The sequence below is a fragment of the Ambystoma mexicanum genome, chromosome 7p (genome assembly GCF_040938575.1).
Source record: "Ambystoma mexicanum isolate Mex_15411 chromosome 7p, UKY_AmexF1_1, whole genome shotgun sequence".
Taxonomy (NCBI): Eukaryota; Metazoa; Chordata; class Amphibia; order Caudata; family Ambystomatidae; genus Ambystoma; species Ambystoma mexicanum.
The window spans coordinates 50617468-50639437 of record NC_090939.1 but is presented as its reverse complement, the minus strand read 5'-3'; the positions used below and the strand labels follow the sequence as shown (position 1 = coordinate 50639437).

The 21970-nt window shown below is 49.8% G+C and overlaps 1 protein-coding gene across 3 annotated transcripts in view; it reads right to left on the bottom strand.

Moving 5' to 3' along the window:
* The window catches only part of SPAG17 (sperm associated antigen 17), a 1712709-nt gene that overhangs the window by 1487698 nt on the left and 203041 nt on the right, over positions 1-21970 (bottom strand). For all 3 annotated transcript variants that reach the window (XM_069635754.1, XM_069635756.1, XM_069635755.1), the window contains exon 3: positions 12443-12502. In XM_069635754.1, the coding sequence (XP_069491855.1) occupies positions 12443-12502 (60 nt within the window). The remainder of the gene's footprint in view (positions 1-12442; positions 12503-21970) is intronic.

Here is a 21970-nt window from a genome sequence, read left to right as displayed (position 1 = left end):
CCCAGGACCCGCTGCACTGCAGGAACTACCAATAAACAAAGGCAACTACGGTGGACATAATCCCAGGACCCGCTGCACTGCTGCCCTGGAGGAACTACCATCATCAAGGGCAACTAGGGGGAACATAATCCCAGGACCCGCTGCACTGCAAGAACTACCAATAAACAAAGGAAACTACAGGGGACATAATCCCAGGACCCGCTGCACTGCAAGAAGTACTATCAACAAAGGCAACTAGGCGGAACATAATCCCAGGACCCGCTGCACTGCAGGAACTACCATCAACAAAGGCAACTACTCGCTATCATAATCCCAGGACCCGCTGCCCTGCAAGAACTACCATCCACAAAGGCAACTACGGGGGGACATAATCCCAGGACCCACTCTACTGCTGCCCTGCAGGAACTACCAATAAACAAAGGCAACTACGGGGGACATAATCCCAGGACCCGCTGCACTGCTGCCCTGCAGGAACTACCATCAACAAAGGCAACTATGGGGGGACATAATCCCAGGACCCGCTGCACTGCTGCCCTGCAGGAACTACCATCAACAAAAGCAACTACGGGGGACATAATCCCAGGACCAACTCTACTGCTGCCCTGCAGGAACTACCAATAAACAAAGGCAACTACGGGGGACATAATCCCAGGACCCGCTGCACTGCTGCCCTGCAGGAACTACCATCAACAAAGGCAACTAGGGGGAACATAATCCCAGGACCCGCTGCACTGCTGCCCTGCAGGAACTACCATCAACAAAGGCAACTATGGGGGACATAATCCCAGGACCCGCTGCACTGCTGCCCTGCAGGAACTACCATCAACAAAGGCAACTGCAGGGCACCTAATCCCAGGACCCAATGCACTGCTGTCCTGCAGGAACTACCATCAACAAAAGGCAACTACGGGGGACATAATCCCAGGACCCGCTGCACTGCTGCCCTGCAGGAACTACCATCAACAAAGGCAACTACGGGGGTCATAATCCCAGGACCCCCTGCACTGCTGCCCTGTAGGAACTACCATCAACAAAGGCAGCTACGGGGGAAATAATCCTAGGACCCGCTGCACTGCTGCCCTGCAGGAACTACCATCAACAAAGGCAACTACGGGGGACATAATCCCAGGACCCGCTGCACTGCTGCCCTGCAGGAACTACCATCAACAAAGGCAACTACGGGGGTCATAATCCCAGGACCCGCTGCACTGCTGCCCTGCAGGAACTACCATCAACAAAGGCAACTACGGGGGACATAATCCCAGGACCCCCTGAACTGCTGCCCTGCAGGAACTAGCATCAACAAAGGCAACTACTCGGTAACATAATCCCAGGACGCGCTGCACTGCTGCCCCGCAGGAACTACCATCAACAAAGGCAACTAGGGGGAACATAATCCCAGGACCCGCTGCACTGCAGGAACTACCATCAACAAAGGCAATTACGGGGGGGGCATAATCCCAGGACCCGCTGCACTGCTGCCCTGCAGGAACTGCCTTCACAAAGGCTCCTACGGGGGAACATAATCCCAGGACCCGCTGCACTGCTGCCCTGCAGGAACTATCATCAACAAAGGCAACTAGGGGGAACATAATCCCAGGACCCGCTGCACTGCAAGAACTACCAATAAACAAAGGCAACTACGGTGGACATAATCCCAGGACCCGCTGCACTGCTGCCCTGGAGGAACTACCATCATCAAGGGCAACTAGGGGGAACATAATCCCAGGACCCGCTGCACTGCAAGAACTACCAATAAACAAAGGAAACTACAGGGGACATAATCCCAGGACCCGCTGCACTGCAAGAAGTACTATCAACAAAGGCAACTAGGCGGAACATAATCCCAGGACCCGCTGCACTGCAGGAACTACCATCAACAAAGGCAACTACTCGCTATCATAATCCCAGGACCCGCTGCCCTGCAAGCACTACCATCCACAAAGGCAACTACGGGGGGACATAATCCCAGGACCCACTCTACTGCTGCCCTGCAGGAACTACCAATAAACAAAGGCAACTACGGGGGACATAATCCCAGGACCCGCTGCACTGCTGCCCTGCAGGAACTACCATCAACAAAGGCAACTACGGGGGACATAATCCCAGGACCAACTCTACTGCTGCCCTGCAGGAACTACCAATAAACAAAGGCAACTACGGGGGACATAATCCCAGGACCCGCTGCACTGCTGCCCTGCAGGAACTACCATCAACAAAGGCAACTAGGGGGAACATAATCCCAGGACCCGCTGCACTGCAAGAACTACCAATAAACAAAAGGCAACTACGGTGGACATAATCCCAGGACCCGCTGCACTGCTGCCCTGGAGGAACTACCATCATCAAGGGCAACTAGGGGGAACATAATCCCAGGACCCGCTGCACTGCAAGAACTACCAATAAACAAAGGAAACTACAGGGGACATAATCCCAGGACCCGCTGCACTGCAGGAAGTACCATCAACAAAGGCAACTAGGCGGAACATAATCCCAGGACCTGCTGCACTGCAGGAACTACCATCAACAAAGGCAACTACTTGCTAACATAATCCCAGGACCCGCTGCCCTGCAAGAACTACCATCCACAAAGGCAACTACGGGGGGACATAATCCCAGGACCCACTCTACTGCTGCCCTGCAGGAACTACCAATAAACAAAGGCAACTACGGGGGACATAATCCCAGGACCCGCTGCACTGCTGCCCTGCAGGAACTACCATCAACAAAAGCAACTACGGGGGACATAATCCCAGGACCAACTCTACTGCTGCCCTGCAGGAACTACCAATAAACAAAGGCAACTACGGGGGACATAATCCCAGGACTCGCTGCACTGCTGCCCTGCAGGAACTACCAATAAACAAAGGCAACTACGGGGGACATAATCCCACGACCCGCTGCACTGCAGGAACTACCATCAACAAAGGCTCCTACGGGGGCCATAATCCCAGGACCCGCTGCACTGCAGGAACTACCATCAACAAAGGCTCCTACGGTGGCCATAATTCCAGGACCCGCTGCCCTGCAGGAACTACCATCAACAAAGGCTCCTACGGGGGCCATAATCCCAGGACCCGCTGCACTGCAGGAACTACCATCAACAAAGGCTCCTACGGGGGCCATAATCCCAGGACCCGCTGCCCTGCAGGAACTACCATCAACAAAGGCTCCTACGGGGGCCATAATCCCAGGACCCGCTGCCCTGCAGGAACTACCATCAACAAAGGCTCCTACGGGGGACATAATCCCAGGACCAACTCTACTGCTGCCCTGCAGGAACTACCATCAACAAAGGCAACTACGGGGGACATAATCCCAGGACCCGCTGCCCTGCAGGAACTACCATCAACAAAGGCAACTACGGGGGCCATAATCCCAGGACCCGCTGCACTGCAGGAACTACCATCAACAAAGGCTCCTACGGGGGACATAATCCCAGGACCAACTCTACTGCTGCCCTGCAGGAACTACCAATAAACAAAGGCAACTACGGGGGACATAATCCCAGGACCCGCTGCACTGCTGCCCTGTAGGAACTACCATCAACAAAGGCAACTAGGGGGAACATAATCCCAGGACCCGCTGCACTGCAAGAACTACCAATAAACAAAGGCAACTACGGTGGACATAATCCCAGGACCCGCTGCACTGGAGGAACTACCATCATCAAGGGCAACTAGGGGGAACATAATCCCAGGACCCGCTGCACTGCAAGAACTACCAATAAACAAAGGAAACTACAGGGGACATAATCCCAGGACCCGCTGCACTGCAGGAAGTACCATCAACAAAGGCAACTAGGCGGAACATAATCCCAGGACCCGCTGCACTGCAGGAACTACCATCAACAAAGGCAACTACTCGCTAACATAATCCCAGGACCCGCTGCCCTGCAAGAACTACCATCCACAAAGGCAACTACGGGGGGACATAATCCCAGGACCCACTCTACTGCTGCCCTGCAGGAACTACCAATAAACAAAGGCAACTACGGGGGACATAATCCCAGGACCCGCTGCACTGCTGCCCTGCAGGAACTACCATCAACAAAAGCAACTACGGGGGTCATAATCCCAGGACCAACTCTACTGCTGCCCTGCAGGAACTACCAATAAACAAAGGCAACTACGGGGGACATAATCCCAGGACTCGCTGCACTGCTGCCCTGCAGGAACTACCATCAACAAAGGCAACTATGGGGGGACATAATCCCAGGACCCGCTGCACTGTTGCCCTGCAGGAACTACCAATAAACAAAGGCAACTACGGGGGACATAATCCCAGGACCCCCTGCACTGCTGCCCTGCAGGAACTACCATCAACAAAAGCAACTACGGGGGACATAATCCAAGGACCAACTGCACTGCTGCCCTGCAGGAACTACCATCAACAAAGGCAACTACGGGGGACATGATGCCAGAATCCGCTGCATTGCAGGAACTACCATCAACAAAGGTAAGTATTCAGGAACATAATCAAAGGACCCGCTGCACTGCTGCCCTGCAGGAACTACCATCAGCAAAGGCAACTACGGGGAACATAATCCCAGGATCAGCTGCACTGCAGGAACTACCATCAACAAAGGCAACTACGGGGACCAGAATCCCAGGACCCCCTGCACTGCTGCCATGCAGGAACTACCATCAACAAAGGCAACTACGGGGGACTTAATCCCAGGACCCACTGCACTGCTGCCCTGCAAGAACTGCCATCAACAAAGGCAACTACGGGGACCAGAATCCCAGGACGCCCTGCAGGAACTACCATCAACAAAGGCTCCTACGGGGGAACATAATCCCAGGACCTGCTGCACTGCTGCCCTGCAGGAAGTACCATCAACAAAGGCAACTACGGGGGACATAATCCCAGGACCAGCTGCACTGCTGCCCTGCAGGAACTACCATCAACAAAGGCAACTACGGGGAACATAATCCCAGGACCCACTGCACTGCAGGAACTACCATCAACAAAGGCAACTACGGAGGGACATAATCCCAGGACCTGCTCCACTGCTGCCCTGCAGGAACTACCATCAACAAAAGCCAACTACGGGGAGCATAATCCCAGGACCCGCTGCACTGCTGCCCTGCAGGAACTACCATCAACAAAGGCAACTACGGGGAACATAATCCCAGGACTCACGGCACTGCAGGAACTACCATCAACAAAGGCAACTACGGAGGGACATAATCCCAGGACCTGCTCCACTGCTGCCCTGCAGGAACTACCATCAACAAAAGCCAACTACGGGGAGCATAATCCCAGGACCCGCTGCCCTGCTACCCTGCAGGAACTACCACCAACAAAGGCAACTACGGGGGACATAATCCCAGGACCCGCTGCACTGCAGGAACTACCATCAACAAAGGCAACTACGGGGAACATAATCGCAGGACCCACTGCACTGCTGCCCTGCAGGAACTACCATCAACAAAGGCAACTACGGGGGGACATAATCCTAGGACCTGCTGCACTGCTGCCCTGCAGGAACTACCATCAACAAAGGCAACTACGGGGGCCATAATCCCAGGACCCGCTGCACTGCTGCCCTGCAGCAACTACCATCAACAAAGGCAACTACGGGGGGACATAATCCCAGGACCCGCTGCACTGCTGCCCTGCAGAAACTACCATCAACAAAGGCAACTACGGGGGGGACATAATCCCAGGACCCGCTGCACTGCTGCCCTGCAGGAACTACCATCAACAAAAGGCAACTACTCAGGAACATAATCCCAGGACTCACTGCACTGCTGCCCTGCAGGAAGAGCCAGCCGCCTGTCCCTCCTGGGAGGGGGGGGGGGGAAATCAGGGGGGTGATGGGACATTTAAAGCTAGAAAAAGCAGGCTCCCCAGATCAGAGGCTTGTGGCAGGCCTTCAACTGGGAGCTACAGACCTAAATCAAGCGGAGAGTGCCAATTAGTTTATGGAATGCACGCGATCACAGGAAGTGACGCCAGAGGACATGAAATGACAGCAAGAAAACGGCATACCATTTGTGTAAAAAAAAAAGAGGGAGGGAGTTCTTGCCCCTTAGATTCTTTCTATTCCAGTGGTCGAATAAGTAGTGGAACTATGTTCCCTGCTGGCCTGCCCCTGCTCCCCACGAACCCCATTGCCACAACCCCTCCCACACACAATACACTCACCCCCAAACACTTGCACCTGCTGTTTAAGGGAATGTTCAGTACAGTGCACTCAAGTGCAAGTTTCAACTTCTTCCTACACTTTTATAACAGAACGGTTTCTTTTTAAAATAAAAGCATAGTATCAGGAAAACTTTTTTTTTTTAAGTAGCTGAGCACTGCTTGCACCCACTTCGACCACTGTCCTACTCTACCAAACAATAGTAATCTTAATGTTAAGTAACAGCTGAGTTTAAAAAACTACTGCTCTTTTTCCTTAGCGACCATCTCCCTCATGATAATTCCCACTTATTAAAAAAAAATATACACATTTGTGCCGGCCACAAGTGAGTCTACAAGGTCTGGCTTTTAAGCAATTTTGGATTCTTGCAATGTAACGTTATGTCCCATTCTACACTGGGGTGGAAATGATTGACTGTGGGACCTGTGAGAAACCGGAAGGGGCTCTCACATCTACTCCCCAGGGATCTTCCGTTTAGGTGGCCGGGGAGGGCCATTGCTTTTGGATCCAGACTTTTAAGGTGGACAAGCGAGGTAGGATCTCCTGGGTCGGGGGTCCTTGGAGGTTGGGGAAAGAGGGCCTGAGGCGAGACATGGGATCCCCCTTTGCGAACACTGACCTATCTGACCCTTCCTCAGCCTTTATGGGTTATATGCAATCCCAACCAACCTCATTCACCCCTGCCCGGTACTGAGACGAAGAAGAGGGGACTAGGAGTAATGCACACGTCCTATGCGAAACACCACTATAGGGACGAACAAGAGGAGTATACAGACATCCACAGCTGAAGGTCAGGCATGTAAAATCAAACTTTGCACTCAAAGTGGCTTCCAGGGTTTTTTCTAAGCAGTATTCTGAGAGCTAATGGTTTAATTGGTTCTGTAAATATGCTACTGGTGTAATAAAAATGTCTTAACCATGTCTGCCTTCAGCCACTTGATTTATAAGCAGTATGGGTGTCCTTCACTGAAGTCCTGTTAAAAACAAGCATTGGCAAATGCAACAGTTTTTGCTTGTGTGTAAGTATTAGATTGGCATTTGCCAGGCATTTCTATCATACGCTCTTGTACATGCACCATTTTTAAGCTGCTACCATTCATTGCCAGCTAATGCTTGGCAAATACCTTTGCTATGCATACACAAAAGCCAAAACTCTCGACATTGCCAATGCTTGTTTTGCTTCTATTCTACCTTGAATCGAATGTGGAAGAAGAATCTGCAGGGTCCTAACGCCATCAGCTCAACTGGTTTGTTCATGTGTACAGTTTGACTGCCATATCCAAAATGTCTTCTAGTTCGCAAGTGTGCACGCCCAGTACAAAATGTACCGAGCCTCTGGCATGGCCGGGCAGGCAACCTTGCCGGGAACACAGCTGCCTTCACTGGTACTGGTCCTCTTTGTGGTCTGGATTGACACTCAGGGAAATGTTTCATCGGCCATATATGTAGATTTGGTTGAGGAATTTACACGTGGAGTAGTGACTTGAGGTCTCCATACTCAATGGACCACCCTTATTGGGAATAAGATGCAACACTGCTGCCTCTTGAGGCCATCCAGATCCTCTTCAGTGCTCCTCTTAAAGACTCCCCGATGTAGGAGATCCTGGCAGTGGTGGCGGGGCTTCCAACTTTCTAGCACCACACCTATGGAATAGGATTCCATAATCACCATCATTCAGCTGTTTGCAGAAGAACTTAAAAGTATTTCTTTTGTTTAACATTTTGAGGCAACCTTGCCAATCTAGTTTCCCCCTGCTTGGCGAATCCTGCTTTACCAGTTCTCTAGCCCAGGGGGCCATCCAAAGTGGATGTGCGTGTTATGAAAGACTACACAACAGGACACCCACTGTGTACCTTGTGCAGCACCACCATTTTGTCTTCTCTTTTCCCTCTGCAGATATTAGGCGGGTCCCTTCGGGATCCTTCTCGTCTCATTCTGTGCAGCTGGAGCACTGATGGATGTTCAGAACTGTCCTTGTGTCAATGGTCCTCTGGTCTATTCTTGCCCGGGCACTGGTCTGTCACCTCCTTTGCTGAGGCCTGACCCCTAGTGTGCTGGGCTACCTCTTGCATTCATTTCCACGAGCCTTGGGAAGCCTGAGTGTGGTGCACTTGTCTAGCCTGGGCCTCCTGATTCGTCGCCACCTTTAGAAGCCTCAGTGAATGGCATCCATGTGAGTTTTATTTATTTATTTCCATTTGTAAAGCGCACATTGGCCCCAAGTCATCGTGGCGCTGTTGCATTAGAACACATGTACTTAGTTATGGTGGTAGTACAGAGAGAGGACAATGCAGCTATTTGAGAGAGTGCACAGTACACAGTGATGGTAGGTTACATGAAGCGGGGTATAGCGCATGTCCCTTGGTTACATTGGGACAGAATCAGAGTCTAGGATATTCTTAAGCAAATTAATGAAACAGTTTGGTTTTAAGAACTTTGTGAAAAATGGTGTAAGAGGCTTCGTTTCTGAGAGCTGTGGGCAAGGCATCCCAGTGTTTGCCTGGCATTTGTATGGTTGCCCAGGAGTTCCCTTCATAATCTGCAAAAGGGGTCACCTAATTTGGAATGTGAGACATATGGTGACATGTAAATCAAACATGGTAATCTTAGTCAATCATTTGTAAAACTTAAGGTGTAGGGGAGAACAAACGGACCTGGCACATGGACCGTAAAAGTAAGCAAAGCAAGATAAAAGTTCCCCTGCACACTCTCAAAGGCCGAAACTCAGCCAAACTGTTATCAAAAGAAGTCCTACATATATGTGACAGACGATTTAGTGGAGTTCTAGACAATATAATATTTGAAATCAAAACAAGTTCGTGTTTGAGAAAGAAAGATTTCCAACAAGTCCCTTCGTTCTTCACAGATGCTACTGTAATGGGAAACCTAACACGTTTCGAGCTGCCTGTGCTCTTCATCAGGGGTGCTAATGTGTGAAGTTTTACTGTAATTTAACAAACCAATAATGTCAATTTGACAATTTTCAAGTCATAATCCTTGTATTACACATCTTTACAACTATAATCCAAAGCACCCCAAGCTTGATAAATCACCTTATAGGTAAAAAGGTACAGAAATGTTCCGGTCTTGTGTTAATCATACAGACATAGTCCCAATCTGTGCATCCATAGTGGGCAATATTCTACAAAGGAAAAAAAGGACAGAATCGGCACAGTGCTGGCTGCCACCAGGGGCATGCATTCTTCGCCACCTCCTGTGTTGGGTTATGTGTGGAAAATGTTACTAAGTTCATCAGTGCCTCGGATCAGCGACATCAGGACATGACTGGGCGCATCGGGGCCCAAGTAGCAAGAATGACATTGACTGATGCTAAATGACCAATATTGAGAAATCATCGATTGCAAGTAATACTTATTCAAAGAAAATTGAACTACAGGACATCTCTCCTGATGAGAAACTGCAAGAAGTTGTGAAGAAATACGTGTTGAGAGAGTTGAATACAGAGAGTTGAATAAATTGGAAAACTGATTAACTCGATATGGAAGAATAAAATTGACAAACAGTGAATGACACCTGTCGTTTATTTGAAAAACTATACAAATACAGAAAACCAGTTGGCTCATTTGAACACAACCCCATCTCTTTGAAAATAAGTTCATCAATAGGCAGCGCTATCCCTTTCTTTTGTGGCAAAATAACTACTTGTGGCCTCTCTGTAGAAAACAAATGTGTTCAGCCTTACTTTCCACAGCACCCACAGTGAAGTGGGCACAAGGTGTGCATGGGTGGCCAGTACCGTGCTCAACACTGCAAGGAGTGGACCCATGGGGGCACCATGCACATTATCCTGGTTTGGGCAATGGACATGGGGTCACGAAGCTCAGTCTGAGGACCTAACTCATCCACAGTGGTTGAGTTGTGCTACTCTCCCCGTCCCTGCATGAAGTTTAACAGGTGTTGGCGACTATGCACACCGGCGTATTAGAAGATCTACCTTGATGGACTCCTGTGTAACCGTGTTTGGCTAGCATGTGCCTCGTTAAATGGCCAGTGATGGGGCATCATTACATATTACTGGCAATGGACTAGGGCTCTGATGCGTAGGGGGCAGCAAAGGGGCGGCAAAGGGGCAGCTGGGTCAGTGCCCGCCTAGGACACACATACACACACACACTCTACTGGTACATACAATTGTATTTTCTGTTCACACAAAAGGATAACTTAATACTTCGGTGGGATGCAGGTCGGCAGGGACCAGAATTTAATATTAAGATTTTTGAATAAATAGAAACCACCACCTAAAAAAATCACTTTTCAAAGATGGAGACCATGGTAGTGATTGCACAGATTTTACCCTTTTGTAGTTCTAGCTTAAAATTGGAAGCCATTGTTGAGGGGGCACCAGCTGTCACTAAGGAACGGGATCCTCCGTCAGAACCTTCATGTCGCTAATTTAATTTGGGAAGTAGCCAGAGGCCCCACCCCCTTTCCCATAATACACAGTCCGTAGTTATTAGTTTCAAGGGCAGTACGTTGGGAGGCCCGCAGTAGGTTTCATTTAAACTATTGCAGAAGGACTTCTTTTCCTTTGGGGGAAGGGGTTATAAGAAGAACCCAAATGCAGAAATTCGATAATAGCCATAGATGCGCAACTGGAATCCATCAGTCAATCCGTTGTATGAAAGCACCACTGTTGCACGGAGCAGGAGGCGTCCACAATGACAGTACAGCGGAGTCTGCCATCCTTCTGGTCTAGTCAGACCTGGATACCCTCCCAGGTGCTGGCTTCCCACTCGCTTTCAGAAGACAACTTTTCAGGTATCCCAAAGTCGCGGTGAAGAGTAGAAGGGCCCACCAAAGCACCAATGGTTGGAAACACTGTGGCAAACTATTCGATTTCCTGTTCAGACCTTATGATGTCCCAGTTGCCCTTTTTTCTGCTCACACAAACTCTAGCCAGCCCATGTTTAAGATACCAAACTACCATCATCACCTTGGTCCTGAATTGCATGGTGGATGGGCTTCCATATAGACATGCAGCACAGGATTTATCTCTTTACTCTGAATACGAGCCTATTAACCGCCCAATGCGGTCCCCTTATGCCGGCCCACAGATTTAAGCTGATATTGAAAGTCTGCATTTGCCCCGATATTGCCCACAGATGTCCTTTCAGGCCCACATCAGTTTATCGAAATGGCCGCAGGCACACAAAGAAGCCCAAGGAGCTTGCTGTGTGATTGGTTTTCTGCTGCCCCATCCATGGTCCAGCTCATGAAATATTTCACTTTCTGCCCCCACGAGTAGCAATTTATGGTCCAAATGAGATACCTATGAGAGCATAGTGAAGGATGGGAAGAGCGAAAACAGCACAGGAAGAGACAAGGCCAGTAAGTTGGGAGTCCACTGCTCATTGCAGTGTATCCTGGAGATCAGGCATCCCCCAGTCTCAACTCTCACATTGTTATTGTGCACAGAGCTGGGTTTACACTCCCGGGTGAGGGCCCCACTGCACACCTCCCTCGTTTGCCTGTTTTTTACACCTTTTTGTAATCTATGCCTCAACACACGGCTGCAATACTAATGATCCTGGGCTGCCCCTTCATTTTTTTCTGCAAATAGCCACACATTGCAGAAGCAATTAAACATACCCGTACAACTTCTGCTGACCATATACAATTTGCTTTGTGTGAATGATCTCAGAGCGGAAACTGCTTTTGCATTCACGAACCGGTCCATGTACACCTTGTGTTGTGGGAAGAAAAATCACTCGGCACAGGTCGGCACTCAATCCAAATATCACACGGTGTGGTAACGAGGAAGATACCCACCGACCATTAGAACAATCTGTCAATGTCCGAGTGGCAGATGCCCACCATAGAATAGTTCACGACACATTTATCCTAATCCAAATCTTTAACCCTTTCTACCCATCACCCCGTTGGTGGACTAGCAAGACAGCCACCAACTGGCCAAAGAATTCCATGGCAGCGATATCCTGTCCCACAGAGGCACTGATCATTCCTTTCACATCACTAAAACAAACCCAAAATGAATACAATAGGAAAATACTCTGGGACAATCAGCAGCTCAGATGGCCAGCATTCTCTCCACACCCTTGAAATGCAGCACAATAAATCCTGCACTCTGAAGTCACAAGGACAACATTGGCCTCATATTTGGATCCCAGATGTATTGGTGCTTTGAGGTGTTGTGGTATATGCAGCAGGCCAAATGATGAAAAAGTAACAGTACGTTATTCCCTGAAATCTGCAGAAGGTACCAACAGCCTTACAAACGGACGAGAACGGAAGCGCTGGCATCACCATACCTCATAGTACAGCGGCAGCTCCTTTGGCTTCTTCGCTTTTAGGTCTCCAAGTTCCTTGATCTGTAAGAGACATGAAACAGCAAGCTGTAAATATGAAGGTTCAAACTGGCTGAATCCTAAGCTTTAGGAAATGAATGTATGAATTTCTTCATGTAATGGCATTGGATTAATAATGTACATGACTTGAAAGAGACTATTCAGTGATAAAGGTCCTACTGAGGCATATCTGTATATTGTCCGGCTTGCCTCCTCCAGAAGATGTGGGTGAGGTATTCTCTATGATAATATTGTACAGTGTCAATTTCACATTTAATGTACATGAAACTAAGACCTATTTGCCTGATCTACGCCTAGATATGAGTATAGGGGATTGGCAAAGCAGAAGCAATACGAGCTTTGTTTCTCTTTGCACTTCAACAAAAAGTTCCTTACCTTTAACAGTATTTCTCTAGCATTGATATGCCCAGAGTCTGAGGTTTTGAATTTTCCTCCAGCCTGTGATGAATACTGTGGACTCCTCACGAAGCCGCCGCCCAAAGTCTCCTCCAAGGTGGCCATGGAAAGGCAGATGCTTCCCGCCATGGCCCTGGGGGTGGTGTTCTGCAGGAGGATCACCTGGGAGAAGAAAGGGCCCGGGGGAATAGGAGGACTCTGTGGCGGAGGGTGGGGGCCAGGGAAAGGCAGATGCTTCCCGATCATGGCCCTGGGGGTGGTGTTCTGCGGGAGGATCACCTGGGAGGAGAAAGGGCCCGGGGGAATAGGAGGACTCTGTGGCGGAGGGTGGGGGCCAGGGAAAGGCAGATGCTTCCCGATCGTGGCCCTGGGGGTGGTGTTCTGCGGGAGGATCACCTGGGAGGAGAAAGGGCCCAGGGGAATAAGAGGACTCTGTGGCGGAGGGTGGGGGGCAGGGAAAGGCAGGCGCTTCCCGATCCCGACCTTGAGGGTGGTGTTCTGCAGGAGGATCACCTGGGAGGAGAAAGGGCCCAGGGGAATAAGAGGACTCTGTGGCGGAGGGTGGGGGGCAGGGAAAGGCAGATGCTTCCCGATCATGGCCCTGGGGGTGGTGTTCTGCGGGAGGCTCACCTGGGAGGAAAAAGGGCCCAGGGGAATAAGAGGACTCTGTGGGGTGGCCAGGGAAAGGCAGGCGCTTCCCGACCATGAACCTGGGGGTGGTGTTCTGCAGGAGGATCACCTGGGAGGAGAAAGGGCCCAGGGGAATAAGAGGACTCTGTGGCGGAGGGTGGGGGGCAGGGAAAGGCAGATGCTTCCCGATCATGGCCCTGGGGGTGGTGTTCTGCGGGAGGCTCACCTGGGAGGAAAAAGGGCCCAGGGGAATAAGAGGACTCTGTGGGGTGGCCAGGGAAAGGCAGGCGCTTCCCGACCATGAACCTGGGGGCGGTGTTCTGCAGGAGGATCACCTGGGAGGAGAAAGGGCCCAGGGGAATAAGAGGACTCTGTGGCGGAGGGTGGGGGGCAGGGAAAGGCAGATGCTTCCCGATCATGGCCCTAGGGGTGGTGTTCTGCGGGAGGCTCACCTGGGAGGAAAAAGGGCCCAGGGGAATAAGAGGACTCTGTGGGGTGGCCAGGGAAAGGCAGGCGCTTCCCGACCATGAACCTGGGGGCGGTGTACTGCGGGAGGATCACCTGGGAGGAGAAAGGGCCCAGGGGAATAAGAGGACTCTGTGGCGGAGGGTGGGGGGCAGGGAAAGGCAGATGCTTCCCGATCATGGCCCTGGGGGTGGTGTTCTGCGGGAGGCTCACCTGGGAGGAGAAAGGGCCCAGGGGAATAAGAGGACTCTGTGGCGGAGGGTGGGGGGCAGGGAAAGGCAGGCGCTTCCCGATCCTGACCTTGAGGGTGGTGTTCTGCGGGAGGCTCACCTGGGAGGAGAAAGGGCCCAGGGGAATAAGAGGACTCTGTGGCGGAGGGTGGGGGGCAGGGAAAGGCAGATGCTTCCCGATCCTGACCTTGAGGGTGGTGTTCTGCGGGAGGCTCACCTGGGAGGAGAAAGGGCCCAGGGGAATAAGAGGACTCTGTGGGGTGGCCAGGGAAAGGCAGGCGCTTCCCGACCATGAACCTGGGGGCGGTGTACTGCGGGAGGATCACCTGGGAGGAGAAAGGGCCCAGGGGAATAAGAGGACTCTGTGGCGGAGGGTGGGGGTCAGGGAAAGGCAGATGCTTCCCGATCGTGGCCCTGGGGGTGGTGGTCTGCGGGAGGATCACCTGGGAGGAGAAAGGGCCCAGGGGAATAAGAGGACTCTGTGGCGGAGGGTGGGGGGCAGGGAAAGGCAGATGCTTCCCGATCATGGCCCTTGGGGTGGTGTTCTGCGGGAGGATCACCTGGGAGGAGAAAGGGCCCGGGGGAATAAGAGGACTCTGTGGGGTGGCCAGGGAAAGGCAGATGCTTCCCGATCGTGGCCCTGGGGGTGGTGGTCTGCGGGAGGATCACCTGGGAGGAGAAAGGGCCCGGGGGATTAAGAGGAATCTGTGGCGGAGGGTGGGGGGGCAGGGAAAGGCAGATGCTTCCCAATCATGGCCTTTGGGGTGGTGTTCTGCGGGAGGCTCACCTGGGAGGAGAAAGGGCCCGGGGGAATAAGAGGACTCTGTGGCGGAGGGTGGGGGGCAGGGAAAGGCAGATGCTTCCCGATCGTGGCCCTGGGGGTGGTATTCTGCGGGAGGATCACCTGGGAGGAGAAAGGGCCCGGGGGATTAAGAGGACTCTGTGGCGGAGGGTGGGGGCCAGGGAAAGGCAGATGCTTCCCGATCATGGCCCTGGGGGTGGTGTTCTGCGGGAGGATCACCTGGGAGGAGAAAGGGCCCGGGGGAATAAGAGGACTCTGTGGGGTGGCCAGGGAAAGGCAGATGCTTCCCGATCGTGGCCCTGGGGGTGGTGGTCTGCGGGAGGATCACCTGGGAGGAGAAAGGGCCCGGGGGATTAAGAGGAATCTGTGGCGGAGGGTGGGGGGGCAGGGAAAGGCAGATGCTTCCCAATCATGGCCTTTGGGGTGGTGTTCTGCGTGAGGCTCACCTGGGAGGAGAAAGGGCCCGGGGGAATAAGAGGACTCTGTGGCGGAGGGTGGGGGGCAGGGAAAGGCAGATGCTTCCCGATCGTGGCCCTGGGGGTGGTATTCTGCGGGAGGATCACCTGGGAGGAGAAAGGGCCCGGGGGATTAAGAGGACTCTGTGGCGGAGGGTGGGGGCCAGGGAAAGGCAGATGCTTCCCGATCATGGCCCTGGGGGTGGTGTTCTGCGGGAGGATCACCTGGGAGGAGAAGGGGCCTAGGGGAATAGGAGGACTCTGTGGGGTGGCCAGGGAAAGGCAGATGCTTCCCGATCATGGCCCTGGGGGTGGTGTACTGCAGGAGGATCACCTGGGAGGAGAAAGGGCCCAGGGGAATAAGAGGACTCTGTGGGGTGAGACACAGTCTTTGTCTTCCTCTAGGGAGACCATCTCCCTCAATAAAAAAGATGGTAATGGCTTTTTGTCACAACAATCTTTTTGTTCCACAAGTTGAACATCTTAATGTGGGTAAAAGAATCATAAACCCTTAGGCATTGAGAGAAATACAAACCCTTCTAAGACCCTGGAGACTTTTACAGCTAGAAGCTCCCCTAACTCCCAAAGATACAGTGAAAGGAAGTCTGTGAATAACAGCAAATCAAATTCTAAAGAACTTTATTTCTGCAAACAATCCAGTCTTGTGATTGATCCTTATGATATTCCTGGAAAGAATATCACGGGGAATAGAAAGGAGTTTGAGACCGAAAATCAAGTGAGTACAAGCAGAAGCTAATCAGCACATTACTGCATGATAACTATGAAAGTAGTAATTAGTATTTTATTGGTTCTTTGCATCTGAAAAATAAAAACTACCAATCTCGTGACCAAAACTAGCACCTAAAGATTGTAGGGCCCCTGTGAGAGCCCGGAACATGAAACATGCCAACATGCCATGCAGAGCCAACGGGCGGATGATTACACATTGCCTTAAAATAGGCCATTTTCTAAATAAATCCCATGAAGGAGGTAATAGACATGTATTTGATTTATGTCTGTTTATTTATATGTAAATTAACATGTTTGAGTCACAAGGTGGCTGGGTCATGCACTTTTTAACGCCGGTGAAGTCAATTCTAAATTGTGTTTGTACATATTTAAGATTTTGTATATAATAATATTGATCCTCATTGTTTGAGGCGCATGAAAACCCTTTGTTCTGAAGAATCAATAATGATAATCAAACTTATTGTGTTAGTATCCTATTATTTTGAGTCCGGGGAAGGTTTGAGTCCACCGAGTGTTGCAAACTCGTGGTGTCCTGGTATTCCCTTTTTGTCAATACGACTTGTGTAGATTGTCATGCAGGACTTCGTGTTTGGTGGTGTAGAAATGTACACAAGGTTACTTGCACAGAGAACTTTCTCCATATTGCTCTTTTCTGTGGTGTTCCAACATCTGCAAGAATGGGGGATTAGTCTAGTTGATTATAGGCTAGGCACTAGGCTATCTTGGGTTACTGCGCTTTTGTAAGGTACTGGATCGCTAAAGTAGTTTCAAAGGGCTGATCGTTGTCCGTGGCGTATTGTACTCCAGCCAGAAGATAAAGACCATATGCTAGTCAATCAGGCTTGGTCCCACCAAGAACAACAATCTGGAGGGGTGCCCAGAGCAATTGCCTGTGGTGTACATAAATTCATAACCTTTCAGCGCCAACCTTAATTTCTGGAATGGGACGGCTTTGCCCAGATATGGTTTGTGCACCTGCTGTGGCTAGCGACTCAAGCCACACCACACACTGATGACGCCAACTGAGGTTGAATCAGGTCAGGAATGCGGAGGTCTCGCACAGAAAGGGTGGCCCCTTTTGTGGTAGGACAAGGCCAGATTTGCGTATGGTCTTTCCCCTTCAGTAATGGCAAGCTGAAAACGATGGTCTGGAGGGTTGCCCAGAGCAATGCAAGAGTATATGATTATTTCATAAACTACCAGCGATCAACCTTCCGTTTTGCACCTCGATGCAGCCGGACACCGGAGTCATCCGTTCTGGGACTCTGACATCCATTTATTAGAGTCGGAGGCAGTGAACCTCTTCTTACAGAGGTCCCCATAAGTCTTCAGGGGATGAAACTGCTTCATGTGCATGAATCCAGTAGAGCACTCTGTTGTCTCTTCAGAGGAACCACCTAACAACAGTGGAGTGCTTTCCATAGGGAGCACAGTATCTTTCTAATGTGAAATCAGCCGTCACATTCTCAGTTGTGCGAGTTACTCTAGCACGATGATCACCTCTGAAAATATTTAAAGCGGCCCCCTTCTACTGGCATCCACCAAGACAAACGTTCAACGTGTTGGATACTAAAGTCTGTATTGAATTTGGGATATGGAGTCGGGCCCAGAGGTATTTCAAATGTTTCCACTGTTAAAGTCAGGGCTGCCCCCTTTCCAAAGAATATTGAAATGAATTGTAGAAGATAGACTTTCCTACATTAGATGCAGGCCCCCACATGTCCAAGAGTCACAAGTCTCTCTATCCGGGAGAAGGCGGGAAACTAGTAGCTCTTTCTATGGTGGTTGAGGGGCATCTGCTTACCAGAGACCCGTTGTGGCATTCTGGGACGGGTGCCATCTGTGTTTGTCTGGGCCAAGAACATGGCGAATACCATGGTGTCAAAAGAGAACATTTCAGCCAAGTAAACGCATGAAAACACTCAGGAAACAGGCCATAAATGGAATTCTTGTACCGCTAATGAAGGACAATTGATGGTCATGAATCCCAAAGAACTGACAAAAAGACCCATATCTAGGTCACCTGGTACATAGAGCTAAAATCCTGCTAGTGGGTGACCGGCTTCCCAATCAGGTGTGTAGGGAGGCATAGAAGTGGACACTGCGTCATGCAAGGGAAAGTGTCATCACTGCTAGGACCTTGGTGATGATAGGGATGGGGAGAAGAGGCAGACATGTACTCTTCCTACCCTGGGTAGAAGGTGGTGAGATTTTCACACGTGTGACTACCTTGAAGGACCCTAGTGAGATGCGGAAGCGCTGTGTTCCAGTGCACCTGTCCTCTCAATGACCGCATAAAATCAGTAGAAGAATCCCTGCTTGGCCTCTTGTAGACCCAGGAGCTTCTAAGTCCCCCACCCCAAAGGAGCTTGGGGGTAACAGTGCATGGAAGGGGAAAGAAAAGGAACCTGCGATCACTGACAGCACACAAGTCTTGCGTGATTATTAACACAGCGTGTCACAGCAGGAGAACTCTCCTCTCTCATCAGGATGGGATTGGCCCTGATCTTGGGGGCAATAGCAAAGATGTCTAATTCTCAGATGGGCCTCAGAGGAGAAGAGGAGTGGGGAAAGCTTTCTGTATTGCACTCTGCTTTGGCTGTTCCTCGACCTGTCTAGTCGGCAGCAACGATTATTTGAGAAACGAATCCATGGGACACCCTTGACTTACCTGCATGGAGATGGACTGCCATACTCCGCAGTGGTCAGAGGGGGGCTGGTTTCATATAACTAAGGTCCACTGAGGGGATAATGCTGCTAGCTTCCATGCCAACATGATGATATGATCAAATGAGACTGGATGTACAGACCATTTTTACATCCTCCAAATAACCCCTGTCCTTGGGGGAGAAATCGGTGAGGGGTCAGCAACCAACTTTTGCCTTATTTTTAAAAATGTGCCATTTTATTAAATCATATAAGTTATTAAATGCCTCACTATCCCTACTTCTTGGCCTAAGTCTAGAATCATCCCCATCTTCAAAAAGGGGGGTCGCCAACAACCAAGTAACTACCGGCCGATTGCGCTGTTGGATGCTCCCCGAAAATTGTTTGCCAGGTTTATTCTTAGAGATTTCAATACCTGGATTGCTGGTAGGGGCTTGCAGGATCCATATCAGACTGGGTTGATTCCTGGGCTGGGCACTTCGATCAATCTCACAACTATTAGTGCAATAGAAATGCATGGTCTACAAGCCAAGCAACCCATCTGTATGGCTTGCATAGACTTTAGATCTGCATTTGATTCAGTATCTAGAGAGTTGTTAATTGCCAAACTGATCCAAGCTGATTGTCCAATCCCAATTCTTACCCTAATCAGCCACTTACACACTAACACTTCTATACAGATTCGCCTAGCATTGAATGGTCAACTAAGTCCTTCTATTCTGATTTTAAGAGGAGTGAAGCAAGGGTGCATTTTAGCATCTGCTTTTTTCATCCTTTTTGTCATGAAACACAGCTATTTCTGACTCTCCAAGATTAGGGTGGATTACAGTTCCCTGTCTTCTCTATGACGACGACCTGGTTCTCCTCTCCAAAACACCAAGAGGTCTGCAGAATCTGTTGTCCGCTTTAGAGAGCTATACCACTGACAATTTATTGTCGATAAATACAGAAGTCAGAGGGTAAGTCACAGAGAGTTTGAGTGGATAAGACACCAGGGGTAAGGCGTGTAGTAGATGAGAATGACTTGACCACAGAGGGTAACTCTTTAGACTGATAAAGAGCCTGCTCTACTTTGAGTTATTTTTTTGGGGCAATCCGAATATCTAGATGATATTCTCTGGGAAACTGCTGAAATACGATCTTCTCTGTGGGGCTATATGAGCGGCGACACTTACGCTCAGCCTGCCTAAGTGGCAAGCGTGCTCCTTTAAGTTCATCTGTGAACCATGGCTCAGATGGTTGAACAAGTTTAAGTGGTGCCACCTGATTAGACAGCACATATGTGAGAGAAAAGAAAGCATAATTGTCGAGGAGCCACTACACCTGTCAGGAATCATGGAAAGCAGCAAATTATGATCCACTGGGCAACAATTGTGCCTCCAAATGGCAGCCGGAAAAGGTTTGGCAGATACTGCCGACCCCAATACACAAAAGGGGAATAAGGCAGTGATCTGACAAGAACACCTGCCTCCCTGAGGAGACACGAATACTCGATTCGGACGAGAAGATAAAGACCACCCTGAACATGAGTAGATTCACACACCAACTGATGGAGCTCTAAATCCAACATAGCTTCAGAAAACTGAGCCAGTACTGGAGTCTGCTGGGGATTATACCTCATTAAAATCTCGGGAGACACTACAAAGTCCAAAAATGTATTCAGGAATGCTAAATAAGCGTCCAGAGGGCGACATACAATTAAACAATACCGAGAGACAGACGCCTAAAGCATAAGACGAACTGAAAGTGCTTCAATCTTAAGATCACAAAGCAAAGGAATCATAGGAAAATGGTGGGTCGTTTTGAAAAGAACAGCTACTCCGGCACCAGAGTGGGGAGAAGCCTGGAGCACTTAGAGAATGCTCCAATCATCAGGGAGTGCCTGTGAGAGAACAGAACAGGTGTGGACCTGTGCTCCAGCCAGGTCTCAGTCATATAGACCACACCCGGAACATTTGCCTGTCAGAAACTCATAAATGAGCATGGGCCGGTGTGCAGTCATAATGTCGAAAAAATAATGTTGAATTACAAAAATGTAATAAAACATAATGTCGAAAAAAAAAATGTCAATTTTTTTATTTGTTTTTTTGGGTTCCAGGGGTAAAAACAAAGGGGTAAACCATTTTTTTTTACAAAAAAGGAGGGTTGGGGGGATGGGGGGGATGCCCCCCCCATTTAGAACAAAAAGCAACTAAAAAAAGAAATTCGACATTTTTTTTTCGACTTTATTTTTTAGACATTTTGACTTTCGACATTATGACTTTCGACTTTATGACTATAAACCGCATGGGCCACCAGTGAATGTGAATTCATTAAAAAGGCACTAAGCATGCAATCCTCATTGTGTCCAGGGACATCATCGAGAGGTGCAGTAGTAACAAAATCAATAGGCAGCACTGTACCTGGCGGTGAAAGATCCAGTAAAGCTTTCCTTGAGTACTATAGTATGCCCATTGCATCCATGTCCGCCGGATCCGTCCGCAACCTAGACAGGCTTAACTTTGGCACAACTTCGGCGTGACAGGCTTGCTCCCGCTGCGCTGTCTGCCAGCATCCAATAAAGTACCGGCCAGTACCTATTGACTGTGAGAACAGACTGCCCCAATCTATGCATGCAGGCAAGAAAGGAAAGAAAGACCAGTAGAGCCCGAGCGCGGGCCTTGGTGTACTCTTGAGGCCGGGTACCCGCTGCCAATCTACTGTCATGCAAGGAGAAAAAACATGAAACCAAATAATTTAAAAAAGAAGGAAATTTAAACTTAAATAATAAAATAAATTTTCTCCGAAGTAGTGAGAATGTATGTAGGTAGCGTCCAGTCACATGCCACGGCCCGGGTTATAACTCGGTGCCCAAAAGGAAAGGAAATCGTGAGAGCACAATAAAATATTAAGTAAAATGATTACTTATTGTGGTAGGTGTGGAGGAGGAAGTTGAGGTGTGGAGGAGGAAGTAGGAACATTAAAGAGTGGAGGCAAGGCCAAGAAGGACAGAGGCAATGGAGGGATAGTGGAAGTCAACAAAGGGAGGTCGATGAAGGGAAGATGAAAAAGGGAGTAGATAAAGGAGGAGAGTAGT